This window comes from Ambystoma mexicanum, chromosome 3p (assembly GCF_040938575.1).
Source record: "Ambystoma mexicanum isolate Mex_15411 chromosome 3p, UKY_AmexF1_1, whole genome shotgun sequence".
NCBI classification, from domain to species: Eukaryota; Metazoa; Chordata; class Amphibia; order Caudata; family Ambystomatidae; genus Ambystoma; species Ambystoma mexicanum.
In genome coordinates, this window is record NC_090925.1 from 473146581 (window position 1) to 473165091 (window position 18511).

Here is an 18511-nt window from a genome sequence, read left to right on the forward strand (position 1 = left end):
ATTTGGGGCTGAGGCACATATATAATTTCTGCATCTCTAGTAATCATTAAGGAATCCTTGATGTATCATTCCCGGAGACCCGGGTCGCCGCAGGCAGGTGTCAGGGCAGAGGCCATGGAGACAGACTGTTGCAACAGCATCTGTAGTTCTGGTGCGCCAGCACTTGGAATCAGATGTGACGCCCGTGAGTACATGTTCTCCAGCTGAATGCCAAGCTGAAGCATACACTGCTGACAGATTTCAAGATGGCTGTGCTTATTTCCGAGCAGACAGTGCTCGCTGTCACACAGAAGGTACACATGCTTCACACACTTCATATGCCAGAAGTAGGGGTGGCTCGCCCAGCCTACTAGCGTAGAACCTGCAGATTAAAGCATTTCTTTAGACACACATTCTTATGAAGATTCTACACAATGGCTTATTTTCTCGAAAATCCATTTGAGCGATAAAACTTGTTTGCATTTGCTGTTAATAAATATATGCTGCGAGAAGACCTGCACAACAAAAATTGTAATTGATGGTTATGCAAAGCTCACGGCGTATCTAAACAGCTTCTAATTGGCATAGCAGGGCGTTTTGATGCGCGTTTGCATGAGGTAATGGTTGAATCACGTCTCTCTCATTAGGCATTGCCGCCATTAAATGCTGGATAAGTGCAAACTGATGAAAAAAATAATGTTTAATTATCAGGACAGGGATATTGATTTCAGAAGAGAGAAAACCTGCTTAAATACCAATTCATACAATAGTTTTCATATTTTACAAACTTAACAGGCTGTAAATCAGTTTTTAAGAATCAGGCAACATATATAATTGAGAACTTTTCTTTTCTTTTAAAGTTCAATTCTTCGAGTAAGTTCAAATCCTTAGGAGCACTGTACAGAATTCGAACTTTCACTCGATAAGACTGCTTGTTAATGAAATCAAACAAATGTCGGAAATTAAAGCATAGCAAATTTAAAAAAAGATATAAGTTATACAAAGTAGAATATAACATACATTATCATAAACATTGCACCTTACTGTACCAGCTTGTGCTTCTTCGGGGTGAAATAAAGAGCAATACATATATACAGTACCCAAATACCTGCATCTTTTCATAAACTGAAAGGCCCATGAGCACAGACTTCTTTTGAAGCATAAGTACTCTACTCTCTGGAAGAGGTCGGTGGACTTAGAACCTACGGTGATTTGGGCTACCGGGCAGCCATGATACATTCAATAATGACGACGAAGCATGAGGACTATGCTACACTTTCATGGGGGGGATGCACTTGCCCGTTTCAAAATGGGGGTGGTTGCGTCTGTGATGGGAATGGAAACAAATGGTGGACAAAGCTTTAAAGCCAACATGAAAGCCAATCCTCCTCTGGAACATAGGGAATATATAAAGCAGAGAACCCTTTTCCAGCATCTCACTGTCCAATCTCATGCTACCCTGATTTCCAAGAGGAAGTGAACCCATAGAGGTGTCAACAGAAGACCTTGGAATGGAGAAGATGTTGAATGCAGAAGGAGTGGGCAAGGTACAAACAGGCCAGTAACATATTTAGTAAGTGCCTCCTTGAAGAAATTTAAAGCAGAACCATCCACCAACCATGTGTCACTCTCTTAAGAGTGTGCGCCTCTAAGCAGAGACACCGCTTATTACAATTTCTGCGAAACCATGTACAATAAGCATATTACATTGTCAATCTAATAAACATCTCTCTTCAGAGCTATTCCTCTTCCACTTCTGCTACAAACTGCGAATGGTGCTCCGGCGACTTGCTGTGCGTTTTACTTAGATGGAGTTTGACTGCGTGTTTGCTGGCAAATGTCCGACAGCACAACGTGCATTTGAACTTAGAGTCTGAATCCTCTTCCCCGGCAATTGTCAGAGGCGACCTCTGGACTGATACCCTGGAGATCTCCTGCTCTATTTTGCTTTGCTGTTCTACTGCCAGCTTGTTCATGTCTTTCATCTGGAATCCCAAGTGGGATTCTAAGTGGCTGATGTAACTGGACGGGGTTCTGAACTGAGATGCACAGTCACTGCAATAAAATATCGGGTGGCCTTTGTCCATGTTTTTCAGAAACTTTGTCCCTCCTGTTTTTCTAAGCTGGTACTTCACGTTTGCCAGCCAGTGGCTAATAGTGGTCATAGAGAGGCCGGTAAACTTTGAAACCTGCATGCGTTCTTGGGGGCCCAGATCTGAAAGCAGATATTTGCCCTCCGATGTTAGAAAGAGGCTGGAGGCAAACTGAGCTTGCAAAATCAAAAGATGCTGAGGATTCCAATTGGACTGCCTCCCCTTCCTCTTGTGCAGAGGGGAGATGTCAGCTGAGATATCTTCGAAACGCCGCACATCCATTTCCAATTTCATTGGTCTGTGCCGTGAGGAATTGGACCGTTTTGGCGTTGTTGCTTTTGGAAGAACTTTGACCATGTCAGCAATGTCAGACAGGGCATGTTTCTGAGGTGGGGTCATGCAAGACTGTGCCTGGGCAGAATCGGCTTTCCTGATCTTGGACTTGGTGAGATCAATCGGCTGATCGCTGGTCTCAAACAGATAGCAGCCCGAGAGGTTTGTAGCTCTCTGAGATGCAGGCGAGCGAACTGGGGATTCTGAATGGTGAAATTTGGAAATTGTGCTGGGGCTTGGGCTCAAAGTGGGTTGAGAACGAACTGGTTCAGTGGCTTTGCCCAAATGATTATTTAAAACTGATTGCAGGGCACTGAGTGGGTTGATGCAAGGCAATTCAGAAGATTGTGTTGTCATAGCCCTTAAGGAAACACAACCATTGCTGAGAGAGTTTGTAGTTTCTAATGTTTTCGGTTTCTCAGTGTCACAGTTCATACTTGTTTTTTCATCCTCTAACAGGGGTGAGGACTCCATTCGTTGTGGCTGTGAGGAGACCTCATTTTTAGAAGCAGTTTCCTCTTCTTTTTTGCATAGCGGAACAGCTTCTAATCGCGGACTGTCGATTGTAGCGTCTCTTGGAGCATCATCAGCATCTTCTGGCTCCCTTTTGACTTGGGCAGAATGTGTGGTGTTGGCATTCAGGGGGACTAGAGGTAGAACCTTCCCCTTCGGCGCGATCGGTCTTAGTTTGTTGGCAAACGTTGGTCTGATTTGCAGCACTTGAGAGTTCATATGTAAAGATGGCTTAATCACTTCTGAGAGCTGGTACGCGGCATGAATGCTGGGATACGCACTCCAACTTGGGGCACCGTTTTGAGCTTTATTTATAGCTGTTGTGACAGTGTTTTCCAAAGACTTGAGAATATCCCCTCCCCCTTTTGACCCATCCTCTAAGTCTTCTTCTCGAAGGTACTGGTACTTTAAAGTGGGATCCAGTGTTTTTTCCAGCACACCTTTGTGCTCCATTTTTAATTCTGCTTTCTCATGATTGTTTGCCTCATCTGATGTTTCTGGCTTGCTCTCCTTCTTTACCTCTGATACAGATCCATTGCAATCAGAGGTGGCATTGTTCACAGGCTTGGAAACATGGGACTCACTGGCAGGTGACTCTGACAATGACTGCATTTTCTCTACAGCTAATGGATCGAGAACTAACTGTTTTCCTTTCTTTGATGCCGAGCTAGTGACCTTCAAAAAGTGACCTGTTACCATCATATGTGTGGTAAGTTGCTGCAAAGTATCATGTGAACTCCCACATTCCATGCACTTAAGAATCTGGGACTTACAAGCCTCAAATTGCCAAGTGTAACTGGCACCGTTTTGGTAGCCATAACGGTTGTTGGACGACAACTGCAGATGAGCGTTTTTGGGGGAGGAACAAGTATCTGTAAAAGATCCTGTCGTAGAGTCTGGGGAACAAGGCCGGTTCATGTCAAAAACTCTTTTTTTCGAACCATTGGCAATTTTTGTTGAAATGGATGGGATTGGTTCCTTCAAAGGCACTTTTTGGTAATGTTTTGTTTTTATCATGTGAACACTCAGATCCTGAAGAGCATCAAAAGAGTCACCACAGAACATGCACTTCAGCACTTTTTGTGCATCCTCCTTGTCCATGTCATGAAATGCCCTTTTCCTGGGCTTTGAGTAACTTGTTGGACGGTTCTTGTCTCTTTTGTGGTTATCATCCTGGTAATGTCCGCTGTCATTCATATGCACTGTCAACTCTACTAGTGTATCATAGGCAGCACTACATTGTTTGCACCTAAACCTACTAGCTCCAGTAAACACAGTTCCACACATCTTGTTGCTCTGCCGGTATAATTGAACTGAACTGAAAAGGTTTGGCTTTGACACAGGTTTCGACGGGAGGCTCTGCTGCAGGCTTTTGGACAAAGCATCTTGGTGCCAGTCAAAGTCCCCTTTATGGCCCCCATTTCTATTGTCAAAGCTCCTCTTCTCTGAGCTAGATAATTTGAGGCCAAGCCCCAAGCCAGTCCAGTAGGAATCTGAGAGTATGTTGGCATAGACGGCAGTCATCTTATCCATACAATCTTGTGTTTCATTTTGAAGCTTGGGGATGGTCAGGAGTTTATGGTCCTGGACTTCCTTAGGAGAAATGCTTTTAATGTCCGCCATTTGGTCACTGGTGTCACTTAAAAGGGATTCATTTTCGACATCCTGGTTGGATATGTGACTCGCTGGGGAATTCTGCGAACTGATGCTACCTTTCGGCTCTGAACTGGCTTCTTGTTCTTCATCGGTGGGAGTGTAAGTGCTGCCTTGCGGTTGGGATATAGAATTACTATCATCATCATCATCTTCTTCCTCCTCCTTTAAGTCTCCATTCTTTAAATCTTCTTCCTCTTGGACATAACCTGAAATTGAACATAAAATAACACATTAGGGAAATTGCAGGTTTACATTATTCATCAACTGAAGGTTTTCCTGTCACAAGTTAAAATCCCTGTTTAAAGATACATTCAATTGACACTAGTTTACGGACTATTAATACTGCAAATGCCAAATAAAATGAATGCCTTTTTTTTTTAAACCTAGAATATTTTATTGGTATGTGACCATAATTCATTTTAACTACCCAAGTTTGCACAGTTAATAATTTGCCCAGCCTTGGAGTTTATCTTCTAACAGTCATGTCATAGCGGAGGCAGTCATTTCCAATGTGCGATGTTCACATTCAGTTAAATGTTGGGGTCACTTGCAGTAATTTAATATTGAATTGAGTACTGTGTAAGCGAGAGACATGATTGGAATCACCTCCATGCCATGCCGTGGTAGGTCATGGACATGATTTGGATTAGAGGAGAACGGGGGTATTTGAGTGCAATATGATATTGGCACAGTAGCCAACTCCATGCGAATCAGATACACATTATACAAAGTGGGAGCCCAGTGTTTGCAAAGAAGAAAGGCTGTGTCAGAGGGAGGATGCCTGGCTTCAGCCCTATGAGTGCAGTGTGGTTAGGACACAGGGAAGAAGTGGGAACATATCCATGAAGATATGAAGTACAAGGACATGACAAAGGCAGACATACACGGAACCATTTGACTACAGCAGATCCAGTACTGCCAACCTTAAGAGGGCCATATCACTGTACATGTTTTATAATTATTGGAATAACAAACGTCATCAAATAGGGCATGTGGTTTGGGGGCAACCATACAATTAACAATATTTAAATTGGTCACACGTGATGTCATCACATGGAAAGTGAACACAATTCCGTTTGCTGGGTCTCTCAGGCGTAAATAAGGTGTTCCATCGTATTGCCAACAGGAATTCCTTTCAAGTAATTTATTTTGAAGGAATTCCGTCGAAAAACGCATTGAAATATATAAGGGGTGGGGATAAAGGGTTAAAAGTAGTGGGGAGGGGCTTGAGGTAGGGCACCTAGTATAAGGAGGGGGGATTGCTTAGAAGTAATTCCAGTTAGTAAAACGACATGAACCATAAATAAATATCAAGTATTTTATGACTCTGCAGAAACTCTGAAAGTAGTTTCCGAAAGGTGATTGAGGGTTCAAAACAATTACATGAACTGTGGGAAATTTCATAACATGTGATCTTCAATGTTGTTTCCTTCATTAGCAAACAAGAAAGGTGAATTTCATATGAAAATGAATAGTGGATTCTTTTAAAATACACACTCATTCAAACTCGACATGAAAAGACCCGAACAATATAAACATATAAGTATGTGCAGATACTACTGCTAAACTCCCAAACAGAGGATACATCTTGTCAAAAATGCATATACTTGAAAGCACTTCAAAGGACTGTAAGACGACTCGAGTCCTATATAAAAGCAATCTGCTTAATTTAATTTTAAAAAGAACATAAGAATGATGAGTATGTGCAACAAATTAAGCAAGAATGCTTCATCAGAATACATTTCAATTATACGTTCATTTTTGTCTTAGGGTCTGATGCTCTAACCTGAGTTTATCAAATGCATATTGAAGCTACCGAGGGAGTGTACAAAATAAAAATATGAACAGGGATAGGTTTCAACATAGGTGACTGTTTCCACCCAGAAATTCCAAGTTATGTTGTGTTATGTTAAAAAAGCGTGCATAGTGCGCCAATCACCACCGTAGCGTTATTATGGTGCCAAGGCTTTTCAGGATAGTGCCGTAACGTGCCCTGGCCCAGGGTGAACCAAACTGGGGTTTGGGGTGGAATGGACATGTGAAAAAAGGTAAGAAAAAGAGAAGCAGAGAGAGAGAGAGAGAGAGAGAGAGAGAGCATTAGTAGGAGAGGGAGGCAGAGAGAGGGAACGTGGGGTGATGGAGAGAAAGAGTAACAAGAGAGTGGTTCATCTACCCAGAGGGATGGAAAAAAGGAAAACTAAGTGAGAGAGATGGGGTCCCGAGAGAGAGAGAGAGATAGAGAAAGAGAGAGAGAGAGTGAGAGAGAGAGAGAGAGAGAGAGAGTGAGAGAGAGAGAGAGAGAGAGAGAGAGAGAGAGAGAGGGATGGAGAGAGACGCACAGAGCTAAAGATGATGGGAGACAGAGAGGGAAATATAGTGTGAAAGAGGGACAAAGAGAAAGTGAGACAGGGAGACAGAGAGAGAGAGACAGAGGCAGGGACAGACAGAAACTGAGTGAGGGAGAGAGAAAAACAGATCATGCTGACAGAGAGAGTGCAATTGTACTGGACCACACTGATGCAGAGAGACAGAGAGAACAGGTCCAAGCTTTTGCTACCAGAGAAAGTGGTAGAAGGCAATCAATGGAGAGCCAAGCACCGTTGTTATGGTGAAAGACATTGGGCCTCAGTACGACCCGGGCGGTAAGGGATTACCGGTACTGGTAAGGGCACCGGTACTGGTAAGCCCTTACCGCCCTATTACGAGTTCCCTTTGCCGGTCCTCCCTTAATGCCTGGTTTTACCAGGCGTTAAGGACGGGACCCGCAAAGGGACTTTGGTGCTAATAACGGTACCGCAATTTGCGGTACCGTTATTAGCGCCTTCCCCATTCCCATTGAGCCCTATGGGGGCTCAAATGGGAATGGGGAAGGCTGGTGAATGGAAAATTACCGCCCCCGCCAACCTTGGAATGGGGCGGTAATCGCTCCATTCACCAGGGTGGAGTCGGTATGGGTTTGGAGGCAGCCATGGCGCTAATAGCTCGTAATGACCCCCAGTGAGATGACACAGAGAACAGATAGAGAGTATCTGATAACTTGTCTCTCTACCACACCAAGCGGCACATAGTGAGTCAGAGAGAAAGAGAGAGGAGACAGCAAGAGACAGAGTCACAGAAAGAGAAACCGAGTGAGAAAGAGAGTGAGAGTGAGAGGGTGCACTAGCAGAATACAGTTACTTTAAATGGCAGCACCTTTGAAAGCAAATAGAGAGACAGTGTTGGAAGGGCGAAGTGGGCCAATGACTGCACGCAGAAAGAAAGCAATGGATGGAAGACACAGAGATGCAGTGCTCAGATAGAGCGATGGCATGAAGGTGCAAATGCAAGCCTCAAAGAGAGGGATCACAAACAAAGGAGAGTAGTTAAACAAAGGATGCAGTGCAGAAGGCTGGTAGAGCATTGGCCCAGATAGAGAGGGCTGCGTGATCTTCTAGAGCAGGACATACATTACCTGGTCATCTAGCACATGTATGTGTGTACAGTTTTGTCGGGGTCCTGCTCTTATTAATGTAAGTGACAGATGTCCCTTTCATTATGTAAACTGCTGCTATTGAGTAGACAAGGTCATGGAAAAAGTGCTGGAATGGAGATTTGGTGGCACACATGGCGTTGATTTCATGCTTCTAAGTGGTGGTCTCCTTCTGTAAGCATGTGCAGCAAAAGCCATTTGGTGCTTCTCTGACATCACAATGGTCTACAGCAACCTTGTTTTTGCACCTGAGTGATGTCACAACCATGAAATGATTGGTCTATTCCATGATTAGTTTAGGCTTATTTTCATTTAAAACATCAACGCATTTTTGGTTAGGTGAGTGGTTAGGTGAGTGTTTAAATGTTGAACGTGCAAGCCAGACATTTATGTATCCCCCCTCCCACTTGCTTTTAACACAATTTAGGGTCTCACTTTGCACTGCAAAAAGACACGTTGCACTGAATCAGGGTGTGTGTTGGCAGTGCAAAGTCCCTTTGCACCAGTGACATGTCACTTTGGACTGTGCAAAGAATTCCATGAATGAGGCCCTTAAACGTTTGCCAATAATATATTTTTCACTTGTACCAATAAAGGCAACAGCAGCAGTTACCGCCTGTGCAGCTTGAGTATTCATAGAGGGAGGGGCTGGTGTCAATAATAGTTGTGCCATTTACACAATTAAATGAAACTGCAATTTATAGTTATAAAAAAACTAAACTGTTGTGTCTATGAAGTGCGTGTAAAGTTGTTATGCAAACTATTTAAAACAATGTGCTAAACACTAACTTAGGACTTGCTGTTTTTCTTAGTAGTGGAAATAATGGGCCTCATTCCGAGTATGGCGGTAAGGGATAGCGGCCACCGGTAATGAGACCGGTGGCGGTAATCCCTTACCGCCATACTCCGAGGTTCCCTTTGCTCCCTCGCCCTTAACGCCTGCTTTGAGCAGGTGTTAAAGTCGAGGGCGCAAAGGGGCCTCCAAGCCAATAACGGTGACCGTAATGAACGGTCACCGTTATTTGCATCTTCCCCATTCCCATTGAGCCCTATGGGGGCTCATTTGGGAATGGGGAAGAGCCTTGGTGAATGGGGAATTACCGCCCCGCCAACCTTGGAATGGGGCGGTAATTCCGCCATCCACCAAGGCGCTGCCGGTCCGGGTACGGCGTCAACCAAGGCGTTAATAGCGCCATTGGTTAGCGCCGTACTCGGAATGAGGCCCAATGACTTTCAGTTTCAAACTATGCTGTATTATTGCCTTATAGACCGAGGGAGGGACCATTATCAAGGGTTGATGACCAACCAGCAAGTTATGACATGAGGTGAAGCCGAGGGCCATTATTTGGGGAAGGGGTCACTATCCAAAGCGATAATTACCCCTCCCGAGGTCTATAAGGCTATTAGCAACATTGCTAGTTGCTTTGGAATGTTGGTGGTAAAAAAATGTTAATTTAATAATGGTTAAAGGGAATAGAGAAACTATCTTAGCAAATTAAATGTGCTTTTCTTTTGTAGCATTTAAAAAGTAAGGTTGTCTTCATGAGTTAAGCATTTTAATTAAATCAGAATGGGTTAGACATGCACATGTCTATGCTTTCTGTAACCAAGAGACTTCTGGTCAAAAGTTCGTACATAATCTTGTAACAGCACCTCGATGCCCATGGGCTGCAAGCGCGCTCTACAAATGCAAATAAATAAATAAAAAGTAGACATTTTCTCTATAAAATGGTGATTTAGCTTTTAGTTTGGTGTGCTAAATAGGATGTTGCAGTGGGAAAAAAGTCCACTCAGAGTCGAAATGCCTTGTTGAAAGCAATGTTGCCTGGAAATTGCATTGTTGGTTCCCTGTCTGCTTTTGAATACAGAATGTTCAGAAATCGCTTACAGTAGCTATTGACTGCACTCTGAACATTCTGATTGGCTTAGAGGAGGTCAATAACGATCCCCATGTGCTAATTGTGCTTGGTGAAACATATATTTCAGGCACAATTGCATATGCAACAATTCAAATTGTCTCCACAGGGAATGTGTTTTTGACTGAACACTGTTGAAACCAGACCTTAATGTCAGGCTCTCTCAAGGCCATATAAGTGAGCTTCTGCTCAGCCAACGTAGTAGGATTACACAGACACAAGCCAAGGGGCCTGATTCAGAAAGCATTTTTCAATGGGATTGCCACATTGGTAAACACCTTGGTAAATCAGACTTAAGGCATGCTAGGACCACCTCCAGGGTACGTGAATATCCACCCAAAGGCCAGGAACAGGCTAGCAAAGGGTCTGATTATGCAAAAAAATATGTATTCCCTAGTGTTTATTCATGAGTAGGAAAGAAATAGCTTAAGCACTGAAGACTCTGAAAGGAAGTGATAGATGAGAACTGTTGAGGGCTTAATCTCTAGAGAAATCAATGTTTAACTACAAAGTCACAGCACACCATATATTTTAGTGCAGTTTTCTAAAGAAGGTGGCTTAAAGCCAAAAGCAAAAGAAGAATTCAAGTGTTCTTACAAACTAAGGGTAGAAGAAAACTGCACTGACACCAATTTGTCAAAAAATCATTTGTAAACTGACCAGTAAATGCAAAACCATCTGGAAAAGGCAAACATGTTCACCACTCTTCTCACCACTCAAGAGATCATGACTTATCCATCAGCAAAGCACCTGCAATAAGGGCCTATTCCAAGACGTCTTCCTATTGTTCACTATCCAGTATTCCTGGAAGTGCAGGACCTTGTGCAAGCTCCCCCAGAACCAACACTTTTCAAATTTAAAACACAATTGTGGCACATGAGCAAATAGATCCAACACAAGGCCAGCAGCACATCAACAAAAGAAATCAAGTCGTTGAGTGTAAGATCATTCATATGTGGGCCACTGTGCTCCCCGTTGGTCCACAAAGACAATTTAAAAATGGTAGCGTAAAAAAAGAAAAACGGGGAACAACCAATTAAAGGAAAGAATTATCATAGGATTGATACCTGGGCACGATTGCGGTAAAGGGTAAAGATGCCAGGGTCAGGTGCAATGTCACACTGTGTGACCAACACCAAGATGAAGATGCATTTTTTCCATACCTTCGATGCATGCATGCCTTTCAGTATCTTAATATACAGGTAAGCAACTACGTGCAGCAGGTAGAATTATTCATTAGTAAAGGACACATGATTGGGACATCCTCTTCTAAACAGCCTCTCCTTTCAACGCGCAACCATCACCCCTTTCATTCCTCAAATACTTTGTGCACGGTCACACACAAATATTCCATTCCATCACCTCATCATTCATCACCATTCATACAGCATGCCGCTACACTGACAGTCACACTTCCACTATTTTAAGATGAAGAACACTCCCACCATACGTGTGTGCGTGCATGCAAGCGCGCGCGCACACACACACACACACACACACACATCCATTGCTACTATACCGCTACAAGATAGGGAGAGGTTACTCTAAAACAAGTGGTTGCCCCCCACCCATGCATGTGATAGGGAGAAGGCAGACCACATATGATCCGAAATGAAAAGCTCCTCAACTGAAGAAAAAAAATAAAGCGGACTGTCAGAGAGAGCAAGTGAGTCCTTGAAGGAGTAGCGGTTACGTAGGGTAGTTAATTCTGCTTTTATGCTGTGTAATGTGATAAAAGTTCTATTTCTTGTGTTCGGATCTGCATGATTTTCAGCTCATTCCCTCTATGAAAATACTTCTATGAAATGCTTGATGCCTTCAGGACAAGCCTATATGTTGTCACCACAACCGATTGTTGAAGAAGCATTATCATTGAGATGAAGTGGACAATGATCACACATGAAAGTGGGAGGCTGTTTAGCACATCACTACAGCGTTTGTGATGGTTAATAATTGCTTGGTTTTCCGCACTTTGATTGGGTCATGAGGTTTTAACCGATCTGCCAATGTTCAGATGAGTCTGCTTCTTCTTATCAAAAGAGCAATGCCAGGCAGCTGCGTGAGTGCACTTACACTGTCCCGCTGAACACAGTAGGTGTTTCCCTCGTATGAGGATGATGTTGACTGCTGAGAATTATATTCGGCATTTTTGTCTTTCTTATCGTGTGCCTAGCCTCCTGGATGAGCATAGCGCCTCCCTGTAGTTTTGCAGAAGCTTGTATCAGAATGAGTGAGAAACCGTCCATCCATTTTGGGGGGCCCTAACATCACTTTTCAGAAAAAGCATAGCCAATCAGAGAAGTGGGAGCAGGAAGGGTCTGTCAACATTTTGGTTAGTTAGGTGGAATGTTCTGAACGCCCTGGCTTGCCAGGATGCACTACACCCCAGCCAATCAGCTATCAACAACTGTTTGGCCACCCGGTTGGCTGAAATACAGAACCCTCCAGCCAACCAATGGTCAGAGCTCTGAGACTTCCACTCTGCAGTTACTAAGAATGATAGGGCAGATATGACGATTGGCTTTCAGCTCTGGCAGGTCAACCAAGCAATGGTATGTGTGGTGAATCAGACCCTTTTTCCTGTGGTCATACCAAGTGCAATGGAAACTCTCACTGGACTCTTTTAGATTTGCATACAAGTTTAAGGAGGCGCATATGTAACATTTCAGCTTCTGGAGGAATGCCTTATTCTTGCACGCACTGTATTGTTCCTCAAATTTTTCATTGGCTTCACGTCTGACTTTGCTTATTAGAGCAGGGTCCCTGAAAACATGTTTGCTGACACCGGCGCTATCTGGGGAAATATTGAATATGTGGTTGTCATTAGTTGGTTGTTAAAATAAGTTTCAGAAACAATAACTATTTCTGAGTGAAAAATCAATGCACTATTTATGAGTTACAAATCAGCAAGTTTCCTGTGCCAATCATTTTAACCTAGAAGATCAAGGCCAGCAGACAGTATTGCCATAGATTCCATGCAGATTGACAGAGGCGTGCCCTTGCTGACCACTCAGAGCCTCCTCTTATTTCACCAAAAACCACCATTTGGAAAATAAAAAGCGACATTTGAGAATGAACCAGTGGATCATTTCAATGGGATAATGTGGGCTATTTTTCCTCCATAGCGTGAATTGCATAAAGGGGTGTGCTACATATAAATGCAATTTGAATCATTTGCACTACAAAGTGCAAAATCTAGCTGCAAAAAGAAGGAAAATCTCCTTAACGCCTTCTTTTGCACTTTGTAATGCAAAGTGAAGGCTGCCTGTCATTTACGTATTGCCGGCAAGAATTAAAATGGATTCCTATGGAATCCGTCTGATTAATCCACAGCATTTGCAGGAGTATGAAAATGTAATGCTGGTTAAATGCTTGCACATTTATATGGCTGAGGAAATGGGATTGGAAACTGTCATGTCCAGGCAAGTGTAGAAACATTGAGTGTGTTGTTCAATTGTATGTAACAGCTTTTGTTTTTATTCCGCATTGTGACTATTCTACATGTTCTTGTTTACTTGGGGGTTTTGAGCAGCTAACAACTTGAACATCTATGAGAGGTGCAGCAACAGCATTTAAACTATACTCTTACTAGAGTATATCTGTGCTATACTCTATATTTGCGGCTTAGGCTTTTCTTAGGTCCAATCTGCTCTCTTTAAATATGCACATTTTCTGTTTATAGTTTTTGCCCGGCGTATCCGTTATCAACGGGAGTAAAGAAATCACAAAATTAATTTTCAGGTGACAGTGAGCACATTTCTCATACTTCAGATCATTCCATCTGAACTTTGCATTTTTTTTTCCCCTAGTCGCTCATGGGAAGGCTTTGAAACTTCAATTTGTTAAAAAAAACACATTACAGCCTTACGGCCTTTGAAGTCGCTGCTGATATAGCTCTGAACAGACCCATTCAAGTCCAACTAGCATCAGACAAATGCTTCGTGTATCAGAGGAAGCCACAAAAGCAAGGATTTCATCAATATTTCACTACAGCCTGGGGGAAACTGTAGATTGCAATGCTGTAGGGCAGCTAATGGAATTACACACAGGGGTTTTTGTACATTTAAAATAAGCAGCTACTAAAAAAAATACCCTTCACTTTGATAGAAACTGTATAAAACTGCAGATGGGAAACAATTAAAGAGCAACCAACATTTATCCGCGTCAACCTGATGGGTCATTTAATAAAAGGTATTACTTTTCCTGGAAAGGCAATGATAAAGATTAACATTTGTATAAAAAAAAGAAGACAAAAAAAGAAACCAAAGAAAGAAGTGTAAAAGATAGCTGAATAATTAAAGATGCTTTTGAAGAATGTGATTGTGATTCTGCGGCCACAGAGCCTCCTCCCCAGTAATGAAATACACTGACGCGGAAAGTCAGTTTAAAAAGATAGCGTCTAGAAATGATGATTATAGCAGTTCTGTTTGTTGAACTTAAAAACAAATGTGTCGGCAGTGCAAAGTCACTTTTAAGCAGTGCAAATTCACTTTGAACCGGGCAAATATTCCATGAATCGGGCCCATAATGTCCTTATGTTGTTTCTGGTGTGGCGGTATCTCGTGCAGGCAAGAGGTAAGGTGGTGCTCTGGGAGGACACAATGGGGGTGCAATTGCACACAGTAGCACGACCTTAGGACATACAAGTCCGGAATGACCTAAGATAAGGCCCTGCGATAGTTCAACAGTGCGCTACACTACACCTGAGCTTTGTTTTTGCACATCAGCACATGTGTGATCTCTTCTTTTGTTTTACAACTTTCTGTATTTACGTTGATGGTAAGGTGTATTGCCACCCTTGAGAATGTAAGTGTTTAGCACAGTTTCGGTTTATTTTTTAGATGAATGTGTATAGGCCTTTTTAGCTTTGCATAATATGTATTAAAACATATTAAAATAAATGAAAATGCTCAATTGATACATTAGAGTGGTGGCTTGAACAAACTTAGAGTGAATTAGATTGTCATTGACCCGATCTGTTGACACTCAGGGACAAAAGCAAGGGGTAGTCGACCTATCTTTGTTTTTCTTTGATATGTTATTAGGAATACATTTCTTCTCTTCCAATCCAAGAAATGTATGGAATCACCATAAAGTGCCAAGAATGAGTTACAATGGTTGGGAAACAGTGTCCTTATTCACCACGCATATTTGATCAGAAAGTAACAGTTACTTAACACATGTGTCTTAATGCAGTCAGAGATCTCTTACACTAGCGATACTCCTGCAGGACCTCTGGCAGTATTAAACTGACAGTCTCCACTAGCCATTTCCAAAAAATGTGAATTATCATTATTATAATACTTATAAGGCGCAGCTCGGAAGATGTGGAGCGCTGTACAGGAGGATTAGGGTAACATAATCAGGCAGGAGACTTGAGGTAGACAGCAAGGCTGTACTGTGTATGTACACAAAAAGGTTAACATGCCAATAGCTACCCCATGACTGGTGAGTAGCCTCGGAGTCTAGGTAATGTGAAGGTGTGACTGAAAAATCCAGGTTTTGGAACAGGAGGTGGGAAGGTGCAGTCGGGATTGCTATTGGGATCGAATTCCAAGGAGAATGACTGTTTCCTAGTTTTCTGGTTGCAGGCCCGTATAATCTCGAGTCTGGTAAGGATCTTGCTGCACACATGTTGCAATGCGCCCAAGGCGTTTAAATTAGCTGACAGGTATGGTTGTGGCCCAGCCGAAGTTGCCTTGTAGGAATATTTTAACAGGATCCCAGCTAATAAGTTTAAACATGCAGCTCACGTTGGGGGGGGGGGTATGGTCGAACCTGCATGCCCCGGTGATGAGTCACTTGGCTGTGGGGTACGCTATCTTAAGGTGGGGGAAAGCTGTGTGGCTGGTAGCCCTGCTTGTGGGGTGTTTCTCACCTATGGAAGAGATTATCAGATCCTGAACTTCTGGTCAGAAGTCCTAGGGCAACAGGAAAGGTGTGATCCTGTAAAGCAGGGTGAGTTGATGCCAGGCCGTTGCATTGCTGATAGGGTAGTTTTTTGTCAGCAATTAATCCGGGAAATGTTGATGAGTTGGAGAGTTGCTGGTTAAATCTGTCCAGCCACCTCTGAGTCGGATCCTACATGGATGGATGACCTAGGAGGACGAATTATGTCTTGGTAGAGTTAAGTTTCAAGTAGGTGTATGGCACCCATGTTTGAATGGCCACAAGGCCTGTGCCAGGGCAGGCAAGGTCCTAGAGACCCCCAGCCTTTAGGGATGGCCGAGTTTCATCTGCATATTGCTGAGTGAGGTCAATAGCTCAGAGATCATCTGGCTCATCAGCAGTACTCCTAGAACCACATTTTCGCTGCATTCTTGTCTCATGGACAATTTGTGTTATTAATGCTGTGCAGATGCAGCCTACTATTTATCAAGTGACCCTCATATTTTCTCCCGGTTTGCTGCAGGTGGTCCTAGCTTCACTTCCATTGCATCAACACCCTCCTAGAGGACACACGTGTGCTAAGGGAGATTTAACTATTAAAAAAAACAGACCTTTAGCAGAAGTTGCACTTGTAATGTCCCAAAAATGCTGTCGGTGAAATTGTTTCTTCTAATAACCCTTTAATAATGTTTGGGCCTACCAAGAAAGTTAACTCAATCTGTATTACTTATAATAAACATTCTATTTATCAATGCTTGGCAGAATATTAAAACATAATTAGCAGAAGTCTGCATGTTCCCAATACAATATGGCTGTACAAACACAGACATTATTTGGATTAGTTAAGATTGTTTTGAAAGAAAACAATTATTGTTGTGTATTACATTAAGTTATGGGATATAATGGTACAAACATCATTCAACTTGCACATTGTTTGATGAAAAGTGTTATATATTTGTGGAATCGTTTTTACAGGGTCAAGAAAAGAAAACACACATTGAACATTGTGGATCCAGGACTGGGACAGGTTTGATTAAAGCAGCGCAGATAGGCAGAGAGAAGGGCACTGGTTGAAAAGGAACATATAAGACCTCCACAGGTTATGAGGTGGTCTGAGAAAAGGAGGGGCCTGAAATCGGATTGCCGTGTTGCTAAAGATTACTAAATTGCAGATACTCTGGTAGAGAACAAGCAGCCAGTAGAAAAGAACAAGAAGTATGGCCTGTGCAGTGAAGCGCGTGCTAATGCTGAACAGCGAGTGGGTGGGTAGTTGGGAGCTCTAGATGAGGCAATCATTCAAATCTGAACACGGCCAGTGTCAGATGCTTTACAAGAGAAATGCTTAGTCTGTACATCACATTTCTTTGCTCTTAACACACATGGAATATGGATCATATATAATAATATTCCGTGGATAATGATTCAGGCTCACAATAAAGAGGTACAAATAACATACTACAGTGTAACGAATGCCAAAAGTCAGAATAAGGACATTTTCAATGAAGAATGTAAACATATGTAAATATATATTACTGTATGTGTTTAAGTTAAAAAAAGAAAATCTCTCCAAACATTGATTTTGTTCTTAAAATGTTAATTTGGCTTTTATAGCATGGGGTATCCCCGGACAGCAATCCCTACCACAGGTGCATGAAGATATACTATGCAAATGGGGGGTGCGTGGTAGAAGGTTATGCGCCCATCCCTCCCCTGGCTCCCTCGCCTCTCTATACCATGCCGCCGCAGGGCATTGATTCCCCTTCTTGCTATGCTTTAGTTTGTGTTTTTTTCATGAAAAAGTAAAGTGGAGCTATTTATGCTTCCTCATTGTCAGCTTAGTTAATTTCAGTACATTTTATTTTTTTATTTTTTTATTTTTTATGTTCTTCAGGTATTGTCCCCACTGATTTCTCGGGACAACGTGAGAAGGTCAGGACCAGTTTCAGATGGGGAGCTATTTATGCTGTTATATTTGTGATTGTTCCTGGGCTGTTAAAATTGTGGATGCTTAAAAATGAAACAGCGTCATTTCGTAGATATGCTGTTCAAAAACCTGAATGTGTTTACATCTGTGTATACATCTGAACCAAATGTGCATTTTGCAAGAACCAAAAATAGATTAAACCCAAACCTGATCTTGCTGCTTAAAGACGGGAATAGCATGTTTCATCTACATTGTGTCTACATGTCCAACCCCTCTGACTTCTAAGTACTGTGATAGTACTTTTGAGTATTGCACAGATTAACTGTATCCGGTTTATCAGCCTGTAGGTAGGAAGGAGTGAGATGGCACAGCCGGAATTTGTGCTTATGAACTGCACGCTGGCCTCGAGAGTGAGGTGAATGCTTAACTCATGGGGTTGTCTTCCGTGCTCTTATTGGTATTAGTCTGGATTATCTGGAGGGGATATTGATTAAATAACATGCAGTCAATGAGTATATTTGAAGTCTCCTTGAACCATTTCTTTAGTGGCGGCAAGGCAACATTGTAAATGACACTGGGTAAATATTGCGGTGATCCTCATTACAAATGCATGATGTGGTATTCAATACAACATTTTGGTAGAAGAGTGTGAAATGTGCATTTGTTAATCAAGTGGTCTGATTTCACTTGCTGTAAGATTACACATATGTACATGTAACTTTTTTCATTTCACATTTGG

At 42.5% G+C, this 18511-nt stretch overlaps 1 protein-coding gene across 1 annotated transcript in view; it reads right to left on the minus strand.

The window, feature by feature from the left end:
• Window positions 1-661: 661 nt before the first annotated feature.
• TSHZ2 (teashirt zinc finger homeobox 2) overlaps window positions 662-18511 on the minus strand; it is a 354259-nt gene continuing 336409 nt past the window's right edge. Inside the window, exon 2 of the mRNA XM_069651147.1 lies at window positions 662-4780. Coding sequence (XP_069507248.1) covers window positions 1719-4780 — 3062 coding nt within the window. The 3' untranslated portion in view covers window positions 662-1718. The remainder of the gene's footprint in view (window positions 4781-18511) is intronic.